This window comes from Acipenser ruthenus, chromosome 46 (genome assembly GCF_902713425.1).
Source record: "Acipenser ruthenus chromosome 46, fAciRut3.2 maternal haplotype, whole genome shotgun sequence".
Lineage (NCBI taxonomy): Eukaryota > Metazoa > Chordata > Actinopteri > Acipenseriformes > Acipenseridae > Acipenser > Acipenser ruthenus.
In genome coordinates, this window is record NC_081234.1 from 8,793,271 (window position 1) to 8,811,774 (window position 18,504).

The window sequence follows — 18,504 nt, forward strand, 5'->3', positions numbered from 1 at the left end:
TAAAAGTAAGCGAGGATAATGAGAAATTACCAAGCGCCATACATGCCAACGTCTTCATTTGAAGGTTACTCAATCGAGTCTTTGATGTGAATTATTTGTTAAAAAAAAAAAAAAAAAATCAATTGACATCGATTTTTTCTGTTGTTGGTCGAGAAGTAGTTGCTAAAATGGTGCTAATTTGTTGCTGAATTTTGTAACAGTTAACGAGGTTTGGTAAACATTTTGTGAAAAGAGTGACAATTAGCACTTTGCTTAAAAAAAATGTGTTACAGCTTACTCAATCAAACTTTAAATAACGGCCGCAAATTTGAATCCGTTCCAACGCACAAGCTGGTTACTGCTGTGGTGTTCCACTTGAATTCTTTATGAATTTGTGGTAACTTTTGTTTTAAATTATTTTCAGCACACACACACACACACACACACAATAACAACAGCATTAATATCTAACCGTGTGTCGGGCTTGCATTATTTGTTATGTATTTACACACCAGGTTGTGACGGCCGTGTTTTATTACAAGTGGTATTGTTCCTTCCTCGACAGCGCAGAACGCGTAGCTGTCCATTAGGCGTTTTGGATTCAAATGCTTCAAATTCAAACAAGTGAACCCAGGCATGCGCATTTGAAAGCAGCATCGCAGTTTATTCTCATGACTTGTGCATCATCGCAGACTTCTGCAGTAGTTTCGGTTCACGCATGCAACCCCGGACGTCGTCAGACGCGTGCAATTTGAAATGTCCTGAAACAGTCGCTGTAACTCAACAAATCATCACCCTCAGCATTGATAAGTCGACTCAGTAATAAAACGTTGTGGTCTCATCATGGTCCTGTGGATGGACACATATTTGAATGTTAAATGTAAAAACGGCTTTTGTTTGCATTGAATTAACACTGGCTGCGCATGTGTGTTACAGTGTAATTGGCTCCCGTGACAGTCTTTTACAGGGATCTGACAAAAACTGCACGCACCTACCATAGCACTGTCAATAAGGTGACAGGTAATACCCGACTAATGAAAATGTCTTAATATATAACTTGTGGAACTGTTGAATACTGCAATCAATAAAATGAACTGTGTTCAATTCTTAATTACTGTGTGGACATGAATCCTTATACAATTAAAAACCACAGCATTAGTGGAAGCAGAGGATCTGAAAGATTCTGAACGTTCAAGGAAGCTTTGGGGTCAACATTTTAACCAATGTAGCTCGTATGAAGCACAGCACATGCTGATGCTGTGAATGGAGTAGTGGCTTGGGGGGGGGGGGGGAGATGCCTTCCTTACCAGTCTACCCCTCCATGGCTGCTACAGAACGACAGCTAATCCTGAGACTGCCCATCCTAGCTCCGTGTAGCTCCTGGGATCTGATGACTAGGTTAGCATCAAAGGTGTTAGCGCTGCTGGTGCTGTGAGTATCTCAGGGTTAGTGGTCTCTCTATGGTTTTGCTGTAGGGTTCATGGTGGGATCAGGTACACACTCCCTTCCACAGAAACTCCAGCAGAGAGGGAGAGGGGACAACCCATACAGAACACAATGGAGCTCTGAATGCTGAAACAATACACCTACCTACTGCTAGACCAAGCATGCATGCCAAGTCTCTGGCATTTCACAGGAGGACTAATTTGCATCAATCCTGCAACTAGTAAAGGACAAGGGTTCATAAGACGGGAGCTTTGTCTACAAGCAATGGACAAAAATTGTTAACACTTTCCGTTAAGTGTCTCTGATTTACTGTGTATTTACATGGCACTTAGTAAATCTGTGTGTCCTTACACATAATTACAAGGCATTGTTACAATTTACTTCATGTGTAAATTATTTTGCATGCTATAACCCTATCCCTAACCCCCAACTGTAACTGCAAACTGTGATCCATTTCTTCTGGTTTTGTTATTGGGGGTTTAATCAATGCTTCAATATGGAGCAGGCATTGCTTTAATACAGAACTGAAGGCTGCTGAAGTGGTTTGATCCTGGGATATTGGTGGGAATGCTCTGAAACCGCTCCGGATCCTTGGCTAGAACGGTCATTACAGTTATTACCAGGAATATACAGAACATGCATTTTATTTCAAATAGTTCTTTTGAAAAGAAGCTGGGTGCTGAGACTCAGATCTCATAGATTGGTGGTTAAGCGGTCAAACTGGACGTATAATCAATAGGTCAACCCTATTCTGGCAGCAATACGCAGGGAATCTCTTTGGAAGAATGTTCTTTCAGGACAAGGCAAAGCGATCGCATATCGCTGAAGGCTGATTTAAATGCCAGTACGCTTGGTGATAAACGGCTCAATATAAAATGGCTATCTTTGAATTGTGTGTTCCGGCTGCTGTTCGCACAGACGTGTCGAGATTGCAGAGGCGTGAAGGGAAGCCCGTTGTTAACTTGTCATACAGCAGTGTTCAAAGGATTGGAAGCAACGAATGATCTGCAGCAAGACTAGGGGATTGTATGCCCATCTGTGGTTCCTCAAATATGATCCACTTACTGCAATGCAGAATGGCTGGGTATGGCATTTTAACTGCATTTCACCCTCAAAAATACATTTTTGGCTAAGGACTGCCAGGGACAACACTACTGACTTGGACCTTTCTTTTCCATGTTTGTACGATGCATCTACCATAGTTTGCTAAGTTTTTTTTAAGATGCTTTACCATACCTCCATGTGCTTTACAATGCTCACCTATGCTTTACTGTGCTTTCACTAGGCTTTATTACACGTTGCATTGCTTTCAGTACAGGAAACTTTGATAAGGGAGGAAACAACATACCCACCATTCCAAAGCCCTCACACAAACAAAGAGAAGCACTGTCCTGTATTTCAGCTGTTTCCCACAGTCACACACACATTCTACAGACCTTAACAAGCAGACAGCACGTCTGCAAGTAACTGCAATTAAATGGGTGCAAAAACAATGATTCTACTCCCCTTTAAGGTGTTATTTGTCACCCTCCGACTGTCAAGATATTTGTTTTGTGTTCATTCGCTAATGGTTGATACTGATTTCAGGAACCAGGGGACCTTTGAAAACACACACACACCAGTGCTTTTGGAAAGTTCTGTATATGATTTGTTAACATTTAGCCTTCTGATATTATGAGCCAATACTGTGCGACTAAAACATTCTCAACCTTTATATTTGATATATTTGCCAACATCCATCTATCTGTCTATCTATAAATCTAAGTTTGAAAACTTTTTTTTCTAAGTTTTCTTTTTTTTTTTTGTATGCACACAAAAGGTTTAAATTATTTAAAACTTTATTTCAGGTTCTTCAGCTGTGTGTCTGTCTGTCTGTCTGTCTGTCTGTCTGTCTGCGTGTCTGTCTGCGTGTCTGTCTGTCTGTGTGTCTGTCTGTCTGTGTGTTTGTCTATCTGTCTGTGTGTCTGACTGTCTGTCGGTGTGTCTGTCTGTGTCTGTCTGTCTGTCTGTCTGTCTGTCTGTCTATCTGTCTGTGTCTGTGTGTGTGTCTGTCTGTCGGTGTGTCTGTCTGTCTGTCGGTGTGTCTGTCTGTCTGTCTGTCTGTGTGTCTGTCTGTCTCTCTCTCTGTCTGTGTGTGTCTGTCTCTCTGTCTCTGTGTGTCAGTCTGTCTATCTGTGTGTGTGTCTGTCTGTGTGTCTGTGTCTGTGTGTCTATCTGTCTGTCTCTCTGTCTGTCTGTCTGTCTGTCTGTGTCTGTCTGTCTGTCTGTCTGTCTGTCTGTGTGTCTGTGTATCATTAAGCAGACACGCTGTGTTGATCTAAAATGTTAATGCCTATGCTGTTATGAATGCGACACATAACCTGGATTAATATTGGTTATTCTTTCTACCCTTCAAAGGTACTGATTCTGTACTTCCAGCCTGCCCAAAGTCAGAAACAGTGAAAGAAACTTAATAAATTCAATGGCGAACATTTCGAGCAGAAGTCTTTTTTTAATGTCACGCATCCCGTTTCTGCGAAGGGACTGGGGAGCGTGCGGCTCCAGATGGATGGAATGCAACACATCCATTTCAGAACACCAGTAAGCAATGGTTCTAGAACAGGTGCCGTTACTGAGTTCCATCTCCCAGCCGTTACTGAGTAATAATGGAACAGCTGGCCTCCATGGAAAACAATGGAACAACAGTGTGCGGTTGGGGTATATTTCTCCTTAACCAAGGGAAAGGAGTCTGTGAAGGGGACTGACAAAGGAAAACAGGTGGTTTTATTATGCAAAAAATGTCTTAGCTCATTACACCTCGACAGACCATTAACCAATGAAGTCAAGCCTTTCATGAATGCACTCAAGCAGCCTATAACACAGTGGGCTCGGTACGGTTCTTTGTGATACGGTGCTATGCCCTGCTGTAATCTTGCAGGGCTCTATTCACAAGCAAGGGCAAAGACAAAGGCAGCAGAATTTGAAAGAAAACGCATAATGTGGCGGCTCTATTCATGAAATATGAGGGGGGGGGCGGGTGCTAGTTTACACTGCTACACTGTGTTACTCTTCACAGAAGCTGGTGTTCAGCCCAAACGCTGTTTCCTTTACCTCATATAAAGCCCAGACTTCAGACCCCGTGTTTCCAGTCATTATCAAGTGCGATATATATTTGCATTCTTTTTTTTTCTCCTTCATTTAAATTCGTAATTTTCAGAGCAGCCCTACAGTTAACGAAGGCACGTTCCACACCACAGTCCTCACAGTCTTCCACCCAGAGGTTTTCATGCAGGCGGGTATATAAAGGATACAAATGACAAATCCTGAGGTGTTCTAATACATGCGCGCACTGCTGGATATATTTCAAGTGAAGAACACATTCCAACAGCCCAGTCACATGGTTACAATATATCTTTATTAGTCAGGCACCTGCTATGGTAATACACAGCTAACAGGGTGAATTGAAACAAAACATACAATGCTAGGAATGATCGCCAGTTAATACTGCACTAGTTAATTGCTTCCTCTGTAATATATCTATATGATCAAAAAGGTAGAATAATCTGGTTGAAATAGTAAACATGCACGTTTCTTGTGAACTGTTTCGGCCACCATTAAAAGTTATTGTGGGTTTGCTTTCTAAAACGCAGACGCTATTCCCGTGTTGTGTTATTGGGAGTGGCAGCACGATAGTTTACTATGGCCTCGTCAATTTCTCTGATTAAAAAATACAGGCAGACGCACAGATCTTAGTGAGCTATTGCTGCAGCACACCAGAAATATCACTGAAGCACAAGAGCGCCCCCTAGTCCTGGACCACCTCCTTGCGTGTCGGGTTCTGAACGTTCTTCAGGCGCTCAGATCCACCACGAGATGCTGGTAAGCGAGGGTGTGGCCCTTGAAGCTGGACGCCAGCAGGATGTCCTTGCTGTCGACGGAGACGAAACTGAAGGCACGAGGGGCCCTTAAGTTCAGCTCCTGGAAGGGTTCGAATCTCTTAGTCAGGGCATCCCAGAGGTAGACCCTGGAGAAGGAAAAATCGCTGCCCAGGACGATGTACTGTCGCGGGCCCACGGAGAAGGGGTAGACCACCATGGAGCCCCTGGCAGGGAGGGTCTGGATCTCCACGAAGCGCTGGCCCTCCCAGCGCAGCACCTTGGAGTCCCCGATGAAGCGGGTCAAGCACAGGTAGACATCGTTCCGCACCACGAAGTGCTTGACCATCTGGACGTCGCTGGTGTTGGGGATCTCGTAGAGGAAGGTGAACTGACGCTGGCTGCGGTTCCACTGGTAGACCACCGGGGGCTGGGAGCTGCTGGACAGGATGAGCCTGGGCTTGCCCTCCGTCTCTAGGAACTCGACGTGGGTGTCCCGGTGCCAGGGGTGCAGGGATTGGTGGGAGTAGAAGCCGTTGCTGTTCCAGCGGTACATGCTGGTGGAGCCGGCTTTGGAGCTGTCCGCCACCACGAAGAACCACTCTCCTTCCACGCGGAAGGCCTCCACGGCGTTGGGCTTGCGGATGCGTGCCGTGTCGATGTCCTGGATCTTGATGAACTTATCCGTGTCGCCGTCCCACCTGGAGGAACACAGTTACACCAGGAACTCAGAAGAGTTGAAGATAACTATTAAACACTCAGCAGCGCTCAATTTAGAGATACTAAAAAAAACGTCAAGGATAAACGTTTTGCATCACCTAAAAATTTTAGGATTGAGACATCATTTTAAAAAAATATATATATGCACGAACATAATTTAGATCTTTTATTTAACATCATTTACTCAAAGAAGCTACAAAATGATACTGCAAAAGCCTACCGGAAGCCATAATAGTAGTACAGTATTTCATGTTGGATTTCGTCACATTTTGTCAGGTTTTTCGTTAAGCATATGGAAAACTCCAAAGCGGTGTGTAATTCAATATGTTAACATTCATTCAGCAGGTTTCATTCAACTCTATGAAGTAAAATAACTTCATTCTACAGGGTGACGCAACGCTTTTGGCCAGAGCTGTAGAAGTCTTTCACAATGTCTTCAATTGGATTCATTAAGATTCTTAGTACTGAATCTGTCTCAGTTCTATGGCGACCATTTAAGGTTCTTGCTACTGAAGCGCATTCTGACCTGTAGATGTGCGAGCCTCCGAAAAGCTGAGCCACCACCATGTAGAGCGAATCTTCAATCACCACGGGCTTACAGTACACAGCCGAGCTCGCTGCAAGAGACGGGGAGAGGGGTTAGGAGGCGGGGGGGCAGCCTGAAGAAAACCATTCCTGCTTCCTGTAACTGACGGAGAATAGCTGTATGTATGTCCATTTTTTTTAACTTTTCCTTGGCCATACCTGAAGATCTAATCATGCTGACTGACTTATTTACTGCTGGGTATGCTGGGATATGTATTTTTTTTGGCAGGTTAAATCAGAGGTTAACTCTTGCCTGGGACTACAATCCCACAATTCACTACACATTTCTAAAGACCTGACTGTGTTATACACTAGGGGACACTGTGTCTAAAGACAATGTAATAAGAACATAAGAACATGAACATAAGAAAGTTTCCAAACGAGAGGAGGCCATTCGGCCCATCTTGCTTGTTTGGTTATTAGTAGCTTATTGATCCCAGAATCTCATCAAGTAGCTTCTTGAAGGATCCCAGGGTGTCAGCTTCAACAACATTACTGGGGAGTTGGTTCCAGACCCTCACAATTCTCTGTGTAAAAAAGTGTCTCCTATTTTCTGTTCTGAATGCCCCTTTATCTAATCTCCATTTGTGACCCCTGGTCCTTGTTTCTTTTTTCAGGTTGAAAAAGTCCCCTGGGTCGACATTGTCAAATACTTTTTAGAATTTTGAATGTTTGAATCAGATCGCCGCGAGGTCTTCTTTGTTCAAGACTGAACAGATTCAATTCTTTTAGCCTGTCTGCATACAACATGCCTTTTAAACCCGGGATAATTCTAGTCGCTCTTCTCTGCAGTCTTTCTAGAGCAGCAATATCCTTTTTGTAACGAGGTGACCAGAACCGAACACAATATTCTAGGTGAGGTCTTACTAATGCATTGTAAAGTTTTAACATTACTTTGCTTGATATAAATTCAACACTTCTCACAATATATCCAAGCATCTTGTTGGCCTTTTTTATAGCTTCCCCACATTGTCTAGATGAAGACATTTCAGAGTCAACATAAACAAAGACACACTGCTGTGCAGCATCGCTCTGTACAGAACTATGGCAATCAGCCATTCTCCTGGCCGCAGGGATAAGGGGTGAGGGCTTCTCTTACAGCTGATGTTGTTGAACTTCCTGAAGACCGTCTCCACATGGTCCCACACGTACAGGCTGCAGTTCCCTGTGGCAGGCTGGGCGAAGGCCACAAAGAGGTCTCCGGCAAACTCAAAAGACTCCACAGAGACAGAGTGGAAAGGGAAGGTCTCATAGACAGCGAACTCTACAGGGTGGAAAAAAACAAACAAACAGCTTCACTAGACGAGCCTTTCATCTCTGGAGGCCTGGGTTCCAATCTGGGGGGCTATAGGTGGCGCTAGTGGGTTCACGTCAATGCATTAGACCAGCCTTTCACCTTCCTCTGGAGGCCTGGGTTCCAATCGGGGGGGGGGGGGCTAAGTTAATGTCACCGCAACATGACTTAAACTTGAAGTCCCGAATGCTTTTACCCAATCTGTTCTCTCAAACTCTTAAATCAAATCCTACCCTTCAAGTTCCACTGGAACCCCTGCCCTGAATCCTTTACCCGTGGTGATGCAGTTGAAATCGTGGGTCTTGAGGTCAGCCAGCTTCCTGCCCTGGAGCTCGGGGGGGCTGGCACAGTAGATGGCCGGCACGGAGGTGTTGGTCTTTCCCAGCCAGTCCACCAGCCACTTCAGCTTACAGTCGCAGCTCAGCGAGTTCCCCCTCAGGTCCCTGTGAGACACACAGAGGCACAACACACACGGCTTGGTACCAGGCAGAGGAGGGCAATCATAGCTCAGTTCAATTATTTCTTGTTTAGCCAGGATGACAACCCACAGAGCAGAGGGAGGCTGTTCAGTGAGTATAAGAGCCTCCCTATCTCTAGGAGAGTAGAAGAGCCTTCCTTTCTGTTTCTCTGCTCCACCAGCACAGAGCAGAGGGAGGCTGTTAGGAGAGTATAAGAGCAGAGGGAGGCTGTTAGGAGAGCAGAAGAGCCTTCCTTTCTCTTTCTCTACTCCATCAGCACAAACGCGCCTGTTGCCATTGCAAACCTTCTACAGCCAGGGAGAAAAGTCAGTGTGAGCCATTATACCTCCAACCACACACTGATATAGGGGTGCAGTGCAATGAAATGAAAGGCATGTTCATGTTGTGATTGTGTGCAAGCGCTGGCTGGTGCTCACAGGTCGGTCAGTATGTCCAGGTGTTTGAAGATGTCTCTGGGAAGATGTTTCAGGTTGTTATTCGCCAGGGATCTGGAAAGGAAACAGGAAGGGGCATTAACACTGGCAAACCTGATCTAGAATTCAGGATCTATAACATGATCTAGAACACCACGATCTAGAACACAATCTAGAACTCCAGGATCTATAACATGATCTAAAACTTCACAATATATAACATGATCAGGAACTCCAGGATATATTACACAATCTAAAACCACAGGGTCTATAACATGATCTAGAACACTATGATCTAGAAAACAATCTAGAACTCCAGGATCTATAACATGATCTAGAACTTCAGGATATATTACACGATCTAGAACTTCAAAGCACTCAAGTAAAACTGGAAGGAACACAGTCAAGTTGATAAATGTTGCGGCTAGGACCTTCTGCAGCTCTCCTCAGCCTCCGTGTCAGGGAAGGAGTTTGCTCCAAGTTCTATTTTATAACAGCTGGTGGAGCACTCTGTCTCCCAGTGCCCCCTGCCTACACTGCTGGAGTGGACTTCACTGGCCAGCCGCCATCTGGTCTCTCTCACTGCATTCTGCATCTCGCTACGGTGGCTGGTCGAGGCCCTGGGAGGACGGGGGGATCTTTCTTCGCTATGTGGAGATCACGAGAAAACCACTCCGTTATCTCGTGATCATGAGATCATCTCAGGACCTTGAGAAAGCGGAAGTCATTACTTCTGCATTGCTGACTTCCGTTTTCTCGAGCTCCTGAGGTAAATGATTTCGTGATCTCGACACGACAAAGAAATATGGTGCAAAAATAAAAAAGTACAGCCCTAACTCTAACCACAAGCACCCGAGCAAAAAGCACAGAGAATGCGATCCTGCTGTCTGAACGAATGGGGAGCAGCACTCACAGGTGAGTCAAGGACTTCAGCCCTCGGAAGGCGCGCTTCGACAGGGACTGGATGTCGTTGTTCTCGATGAATCTGAAGAGGAGACAGAGGGCATGAACGTCCACAGAGTACTGATCGTTTCTGCAGCTCAATTATCTTAAGTCTTGAGCATTGCTGTAAGCACAGGTTATTTACTGCAGGAGGTATGCTGAGTATAGTCATATGCAACATAATACAGCAAAGCTGACTTTTTCATTTAATCAATAACAGAAGGGACAGTGTAGATTTCAGTGGGGGTCAGGTGTCGTTTCCAGACCACGTCTCACTCACACAATGCAATGTGACGTACTTATTACAGGCTAAAGGTTAGGTTAACCGTTGCGTGTGAAGTTGTGGTATTTTCTGTCTTGAGTGTCTACACTATTGTTACATCGCCATCTAGTGGTGACTGAAGAAAAAAAAAACTTCAAGACGCGTGTATTTGCCTCAACCCGCAACTGCCAATATTTTCAGTTCCAGCGTTTGATTTTCATATGCACAACAAATCAAAACTACAGAAGCAGCGTGGGGGGGTTCAAATACACGCGCACGCAATATGATTTCATTGCACAGTTGTACTGTCATGCTGGAAAAGGATGGGACTCACAGGTACTGCAGATGGGGGACTCCGGCAAAGGCATCGTCTGCAATCTGGGAGAAGGTGTTTGAGTTGAGCAGCCTGGAACACACAGCCTGGTCTTGTGAGAAACAACATTGCAGAGCGCTAACCCAACCCTCGTCTCCTGTTAGCTCTGTGAGCATGATCGCTAACACTTTAAAACAACGGCCGCAAATTCATAACGAACAGAACACCACAGGAACACCGCCCAGATATCTTGTCCTCCGAGTCATTCGTTGTGAATTCAGCCCCTGTTCATCGCGTCTTCCTTTGTAACTGATGATGCAGATCACTTGCATATCACTTCAGAACTCAGAGGAAGGGCAGAAGATATTCAGACGGTATTCCTGTCGGATTCAGCCGTCAGAAGCTATGATTTTGCGGCCATTATAGTTATTATTATTATTATTATTATTTATTTCTTAGCAGACGCCCTTATCCAGGGCGACTTACAATTGTTACAAGATATCACATTATACATTATTTCACATTATACAGATATCACATTATTTTTACATACAATTACCCATTTATACAGTTGGGTTTTTACTGGAGCAATCTAGGTAAAGTACCTTGCTCAAGGGTACAGCAGCAGTGTCCCCCACTGGGGATTGAACCCACAACCCTCCGGTCAAGAGTCCAGAGCCCTAACCACTACTCCACACTGCTGCCCATCACTGTTATCATCACTGGTTTAAAATCCAGTTTCTCGTCTCCCATTAGCTTTGTCAGCATCATCACTGCCCCCCTTTTTTGTTGCTCTGAGAAACTGTTGGTTCTTTATTTGTTTCAGGTCATTTTGGATTATTTCAATACAACTCTATTAAAAACGGATGCATTCTATAACTTTGTCCGATTGCAGTAGTTTTTACTGCTGTACGGCACATCAATTCAGGTGAAAAGGACCAGCAAATCTTTAACAAAAGAAAAGGGGACACGCAATGAGATTGCTTGTGCCAATAGGAAACAGATTTGAAAAGCTTAGTTAGCACTCCTGTAAAGTAAAGGACATTGCCCAGAATCCAGGTTTCTGATTTGGAAACCGTCCAAAGCACACCCACGGTGAAAGCTGCCTTTCTAAACAGCTGTGTCATTAATATCGCTAAAAGCCCAGCAAAGCATTCACCTCAGCAGTTATTAGCTTACAACCGACAATGCCTTCAAATTCAGATTTTTACATTGGCCGATTTGCGCAGTCCTTTTGCGGTCTTCCGTTTTTGAAAAACCGCAGTAAACTTTTAGAAGGGGATGGTTCGTTACATTTGAATTCGTATAGTATGTAAAGCATAGGTGAGCACTGTAATGACCAGCGAGGTATGGTAAAGCATATACATATACATATATATATATATATATATATATATATATATATATATATATATATATATATATATATATATATATATATATATATATGCTTTACCATATCTATATATATATAGGCTGTATGTCAAACAGAGTTTAACTTTATAGGGTAGCAATGTGGAGTAGTGGTTAGGGGCTCTGAACTCTTGACCGGTGGGTTATGGGTTCAATCCCAGGTGGTGGACACTGCTGCTGTACCCTTGAGCAAGGTACTTTACCTAGATTGCTCCAGTAAAAACCCAACTGTATAAATGGGTAATTGTATGTAAAAAATAATGTGATATCTTGTAACAATTGTAAGTCGCCCTGGATAAGGGTGTCTACTAAAAATAATAATATTTTGAAAGCAGGACTAATCTCAGTGTATTGCCCTGAAGAAATCCTAGCGTGCAGACAACAGCAGTTGTAATGTGTTGAGAAATCATACAGCACAGTGCTACAATGAATTCCCACCAGGGTATTCAAGACTAAAAAACACAATCGCTATATATAAAACTGGATCGCTATATTATGGTTCCAAGTTCTTTCATTCAAACACATTGTCAAACCAGGGCCAGCATGTTCATTTCACCGTATTGATTGTTTCTCTGCATGGCTTCTTTCTCACAGGGACGAGTCTTTTCCTTCTCTGTCTAAATGTCTGAAGGCCTGGGGGTGGGTACTCACAGGAACTGCAGCAGGTGGAGATGAGAGAAGGCTCGCTCAGGGATTTCAGTGAAGGCAGCATTTACCAGAGTCCTGCAGGGAACACAACACCAACACTGACGCTCTCTTCATAATCACACGAGACCCCCGTTCAACTGCAAAGCATCCTTTAGTCTCTCAGCCACTCTGCCTCCCTCCCAGTCCTTCAGCTCTAACCACTAGACCACACTGCCTCCCTCCCTCCCTCCCAGTCCCTCAGCTCTAACCACTAGAGCCACACTGCTTCCCTCCCTCCCAGTCCCTGAGATCTAACCACTAGAGCCACACTGTCTCCCTCCCTCCCAGTCTCTCAGCTCTAACCACTAGACCACACTGCCTCCCTCCCTCCCTCCCAGTCCCTCAGCTCTAACCACTAGAGCCACACTGCTTCCCTCCCTCCCAGTCCCTGAGATCTAACCACTAGAGCCACACTGCTTCCCTCCCTCCCAGTCTCTCAGCTCTAACCACTAGACCACACTGCCTTCCTCCCTCCCAGTCTCTCAACTCTAACCACTAGACCACACTGCCTCCCTCCCTCCCAGTCCCTCAGCTCTAACCACTAGACCACACTGCCTTCCTCCCTCCTAGTCCCTCAGCTCTAACCACTAGACCACACTGCCCCCTCCCTCCCAGTCCCTCAGCTCTAACCACTAGACCACACTGCCTTCCTCCCTCCCAGTCCCTCAGCTCTAACCACTACACCCCGCTGCTTACCTCCTTGTCCCTGTACTGGCTGTACTAGAGCATGCTTACTTTTAGTAAAATGTTAAATGTATGACGTCTTCAGCTATGCTAATTTACATAAACACACACACAATTTCAGAAAGATTTGGGGCACTGTACGCTCGTATTACCTTCCTTGTAAAAGGACTGGAATTCCAGAGAGTGAGGCAAGAGAGGCAGCAGAAACAGCACCCGTCCCTGAATTACAATGAGCTCTCTGTGCGTCTCTTCTGCTCTAAGGGCTACGTCTGTATTGTACATTGTTAGTGTCCTGACTTAAGAGGCAATCCTTGCCAACAGCAACGTTCTGAACAGAGAGAGAGAGAGACACAGAGAGCAGTACTCACAGAGATATGATGCCCGGAGGGAAGCTCCTGGGGATAGACGCGGAGTCGACGCAGAAGGCGCTATCTTTGGTGCAGGAGCAGCTGACGGGACAGCGGGGCACTTTGGGAGCCTTCTTTCCCCCTGCGGAGGCCGCCAGGCAGAGCAGACACAGGGCGCACCACGACCCCCACTGCCAGCCCTTCCCAAAGCCCTGGCCTTGCATCTTCACCCCCTTTCCAATAGAAAAAAACTAAACCGGGACCAGAGAGGATTCCCCAGCACTGCCTGCAGCGATCGCTGGGTTGCTGGCTGGCTGGCTTGCTGTGTTATGATACTGATGAGAGAGAAGGAGGCTGGTCTCTGCAGTGTTTAGTATGCAGTCAGGGTGGATGCTCAGTGAATGCACCCACTGCTCAACGAGAGGAATTTATGCAAGCCTCCTGACATTGAATTATTAATTAGCTCCCAGAGACAGCGGCACTTAACCCCGTCACTGCTGGAGGGGAGACCGGACCAGCCTGCTAATGAACTGATAACCAGCAAGTGCTGGAAACTACAGACCCCACAAAGTGACCCGCAGTGCGCCAGTCAGACCCGCAAACGGACACTGAAACCTGCAGACCCACCACAGTCATTGCACAACCCGCAAAAGATTGCAGGTCAGTCTTGGCTGGTTCTGTTATTGACTCGAATTAATCATTTAGGCTGGACTGAATCATTGCACAAAAGGTGCCATCCCTCTCACTACTCGCTGTGTGAAGAACTGTCTCCTTCCCTCTGCCCTCTGCTCTGGGTTTCTGTTATGTGCTTATTGAATAAAGACGTCAGTCACGCATTCCCAACACTGCAATCTGATCAGTGATCAGTGGTCAATGGCGTGGAGGCGAGGGTGCTTTTACATGCAGATCCGTCCAGAGCGCGGATCTCAGACCGCTCCCTGGACCCCACAGCTGCAGCCTTACGTCAGAGGGGGCGGAGCCAGGCACCATCCGATCGACCACAGCTCAGCTCAATAGCGCCACACCCACGGGACATTCCAGCAGGGATAGGGCAGTTATCCCCCTGCGGACATGACTGAGAAACCCCACTGCCATCCCAAACCACCCCCAGCTCACAGAATCAATTCAGCAAAGCGGTGGTTCGGGCACTTCAACCTTAGATCAAACCACGTAAACTCAAGCATGCTGTAGACGCTTCCAATACCGGATCAAATCGTCAATCCAATATGTTGTCCTTCAATAAACGATACCTCCAATGATTTGATTACTAACTCGTACTAAAGATTCGTGCTGTATTCCCTGGTAAAAGCACACGAGCGTAGCAAAGCTCAGAGAAGGTAATGAACCACACCTTTCTAGAATGTACTGTAGCACCCAATGGCATAAACACAGCAAAGTGTAGTATAGCACAAAGTACAGCCCAGAAAGGGTCGCATTGTGTTACAAGCGTGGTACTGTGCACATTTCTCTTGGAATAATTACATGGGGCTATACTATACTGCTATGGCCAAAAGTTTTGCATCACCCGCTATACAGAATTAACTAATTTTGCTTCATAAAGTCGATTGAAACCTGTTGAGTAATGTTACGTTAACATATTGAATTACACACCGCTTTGTACTTTTCCAAACCGACAAATCGGAAAATTGGACATTTCTAACACCAAATACTTCTGTACTACTATTATGGCTTCCGGTAGACTGTTGCGATATCATTTTGTAGTTTCTTTGATTACATGAAGTGAAATAAAATATCTAAATTATGTTAATATAGTTTTTTTTTTTTTTTAATTGTGTCTAAATCCAAAAATTCTTGGCGATGCAAAACTTTTGTCCACTGCTGTACTGTACGCTATGCATTTATTTCTGTTGCAGGTGTGTCGTGTAATGCACAGAATGACCAGCAGGTGGCAGCCTAGCTCCACATTCCAGCAGGTGTCTGTGTTGGAGGCTGGAGCGCGGTTATCAAACATTCCCAATAGCTTTAACACAAGAACTTCCTTATCTGGCAAGTACGAGTGCGCACACAACCCTGTGAATGTGTCCACTGGGGCAAGGGTGAGACTGAGTGCCAATGCAGGCCTCTAGCGATGAAAGAAGGGTGGAGAGACTGGTGAATTGACCCTCCTCACCCCTACGGTCTCTGGTTCCTTGAAGGAGTAAGCAGTGACTGCCCCTTTCTATTTCAGGATGTTTTCAATCCTTCTGAGTGGTCTGTGTTCAAGTTCTTCAGTTCTAGTTGTCTGCTGTGGAGATATGTCACACAAACTGGATCAGCCAGCGTCTTTATAAGAAGAACATAAGAACATAAGAAAGTTTACAAACGAGAGGCCATTCAGCCCATCTTGCTCGTTTGGTTGTTAGTAGCTTATTGATCCCAGGGTGTCAGCATCAACAACATTACTGGGGAGTTGGTTCCAGACCCTCACAATTCTCTGTGTAAAAAAGTGCCTCCTATTTTCTGTTCTGAATGCCCCTTTATCTAATCTCCATTTGTGACCCCTGGTCCTTGTTTCTTTTTTCAGGTCGAAAAAGTCCCCTGGGTTGACATTGTCTATACCTTTTAGGATTAGTAGTCGCCACACCGTGTAGTGGTACCTTTCAGCCTGTCTTTGTAGCTCAGTCCTTTCAGCCCTGCTGGGATCGGTCTGGTGGCCCTTCTTTGGACTCTGCAGGACCACAATGTCCCTTTGGTGCTGCAGTGACCAGAACTGGACACAGTATTCCAAGTGAAGTCTCTCCAGCACATCGTACAAACCTCGTCATGACCTCCTCGGATTTGTACTCTGCATGCCCAAGCATTCTGATTGTCTTCTCGATTGCTTCCCCGCACTGTGTGGGTGCTGACAGGGATGAGTCTATTACAACACCAAGGTCTTTCTCTTGCTGGGCCTGTCATAGTTCTATGTTCTAGTTCTATTCTAGTTCTGTGTTCTAGTTCTATGTCCTAGTTCTATGTTCTAGTTCTATGATAACAGGTGAAGTAGCATGATCTAAAACACTGGGAACAATTCCTTTGTGTCCTATTCATTAGATTCCCCCCAGTAGAGGAGAACGGTGCGCCAACAAGAGGCGATCCTCGATGGGCCAAACAGCCTCTTCTCGTTCCCAAACTTTTCTTCTGTTCTTATGTTTTAAAAGTTCCAAAATGTGGATCAGTACCAAAGCTGGTATCAACAAAACGAATGGGTTTCTTGCCAGTTTGTCAGCCCCTGATTCATTTCCCAGTTGGATTTATGACTCTGCGGCGCTTGTAAATGAAACAGCTGCTTGTACAGCCCGGCTAACGCTAATGTAATCTGGGCTCTTAGTGAGACAGTATCGGCAGGTGGAACAAGCACAGATCTGATTAATAATATTAAATCCCAGGCGGCATTTTAAACCAATCCCGTCTCCAGAAACCGCTGCACAATCAATAACTACTATTAAGAACCCCCTGGGAAGCTGGTCGCATTACATTCATTATCCTGTGCGTTTCGCTTTGAGCCCGAGGGGTGGCTGACCAATGCAATACTCTCATTGGTGCTTTACTCAGCCTAACTGTCCCCCCAGCTTAACAATGAAACCTTGAGAGTTATTCAAGCATTCATCTCTGGGATGCAGTTTTAATTATGGCTCTCCTCAGTCATAGCCCATCTGTTAGTTATATTCCTCTTGAATGCGCAGTTATGACAAAGCCACATGTTTTAGCTTCCAGAGTCATTTCACCGCTCGCTATCAGTAACCAATCAGCTGCCTCCCCTGTTGACTGACACCGCTGTCTGCCAGTTATATGCTTTGACCCAGGAGACACTGCTGGGGGTGAAACGAACAACAGCAAAGTGTGAACTTTTGAACCTAACTTAGTACCAGCCTGTTATGAAATGACAATGCATGCTTGCTGTAATACTCAAAAGTAACAAACAGCAACTGTGTCCCATCATTTTAATAGATTCACGATCACCAGACTCCAAACAGGGCACCAGGGTGATTAATCGATCAACGAATGTGTGGATGAGCCTCGCAAACTAAAAGTCGTGGCAATCAATTGAGGAGTAATCAATTAATTGCTGCATCATTATCCAAATTGCACCGCGTCTTATTATCCCAGGTTAACAGAGTCTCAAAGAAAGCGAATGCCGGCTGTTCTCTAATTTGCAATATAGAGGCTGTATCGAAACATAAAAAGTCTGTGATCTATGATCTAGAGCAGCTTCTGAGGTCTTCTGGTCTTTGTCTTACCTGCACTCTAAATTTCTGAATCAAACCAATATAACCTCAACAGTTAATTATTTAATGATACCTAGAAAACCAGGACTCTCCCGGATCGGATTCAGTGTTTATAAATGTAAGGGTGAGTTACTGCTGTACTTTTTTTTAATATCCAGATGCCTCGCAGGCTTCACACAGCCCCTTCCACAATGATAAATTGTATGAAAGGAGTGACAGCTCGTATCAGAGTGTCTTACCTGACCTGGAAGAGCTGAAAGAGGATCTGCACAGTGTTCAGAGACCCTCCCTGCAGGGCCCGGCCCATTGTCTCCACACTGCAGTCAACTCCTTTTACAGTCATGAAAAAAAACAAACCTGTGCAAAATACCTGGCTGGTGCCCTCCCCTTGAGGGTGTCATTGATTACCTTTGATTCTAATAGAATCTATTTTTTTTTATGGAAGCACGGAATCCTTGCCAAAGAATCTTCATTGGCAATGCGGTGAAAATTCCAGATTCTCACTGGAGTCTCCACTCGCTAAGTATTGAAAAACAACTCATCAAAATATCCGCAGTTGGCAAAATAATTCAATAGCAAGGGAAGCTAGGAAGGGATGAGTTTGTCATCGGCAGGGCCCAAGTGGAAGCATTTTCATATTTTTTTGACATTATATTTAATATCATATAATAATATTAGGAGGTGGGAGTAGGGTGGTTATATTTGTCTGTGGTTAATGCCAGGTGGTGAATTAGGCTTGTACAAACACATACTTGCGTTTATAGTCAGCGTGATCAGGCTTCAGACTTCATTTTGAACATGTTACTGCCTTAGCACGTTAAATGCCTTAGACATTTTTCTAAATCATTACTGGAGGTGTAGTGAGTGTGGTGTTCTTA

The 18,504-nt window shown here is 45.0% G+C and overlaps 1 protein-coding gene across 1 annotated transcript; it reads right to left on the reverse strand.

The window, feature by feature from the left end:
• Positions 1 to 4,800: 4,800 nt before the first annotated feature.
• Positions 4,801 to 14,286, reverse strand: LOC117397719 (leucine-rich repeat LGI family member 3). Its single transcript, XM_033996523.3, has 9 exons — positions 13,440 to 14,286; positions 12,352 to 12,423; positions 10,309 to 10,380; positions 9,684 to 9,755; positions 8,774 to 8,845; positions 8,152 to 8,321; positions 7,684 to 7,848; positions 6,526 to 6,616; positions 4,801 to 5,980 (listed from the first exon to the last, which is right to left on the reverse strand). The coding sequence occupies exons 1-9, from the start codon at positions 13,640 to 13,642 to the stop codon at positions 5,254 to 5,256; spliced, it is 1,644 nt and encodes a 547-aa protein (XP_033852414.3). The 5' UTR covers positions 13,643 to 14,286; the 3' UTR covers positions 4,801 to 5,253.
• Between the last annotated feature and the right edge of the window lie 4,218 nt (positions 14,287 to 18,504).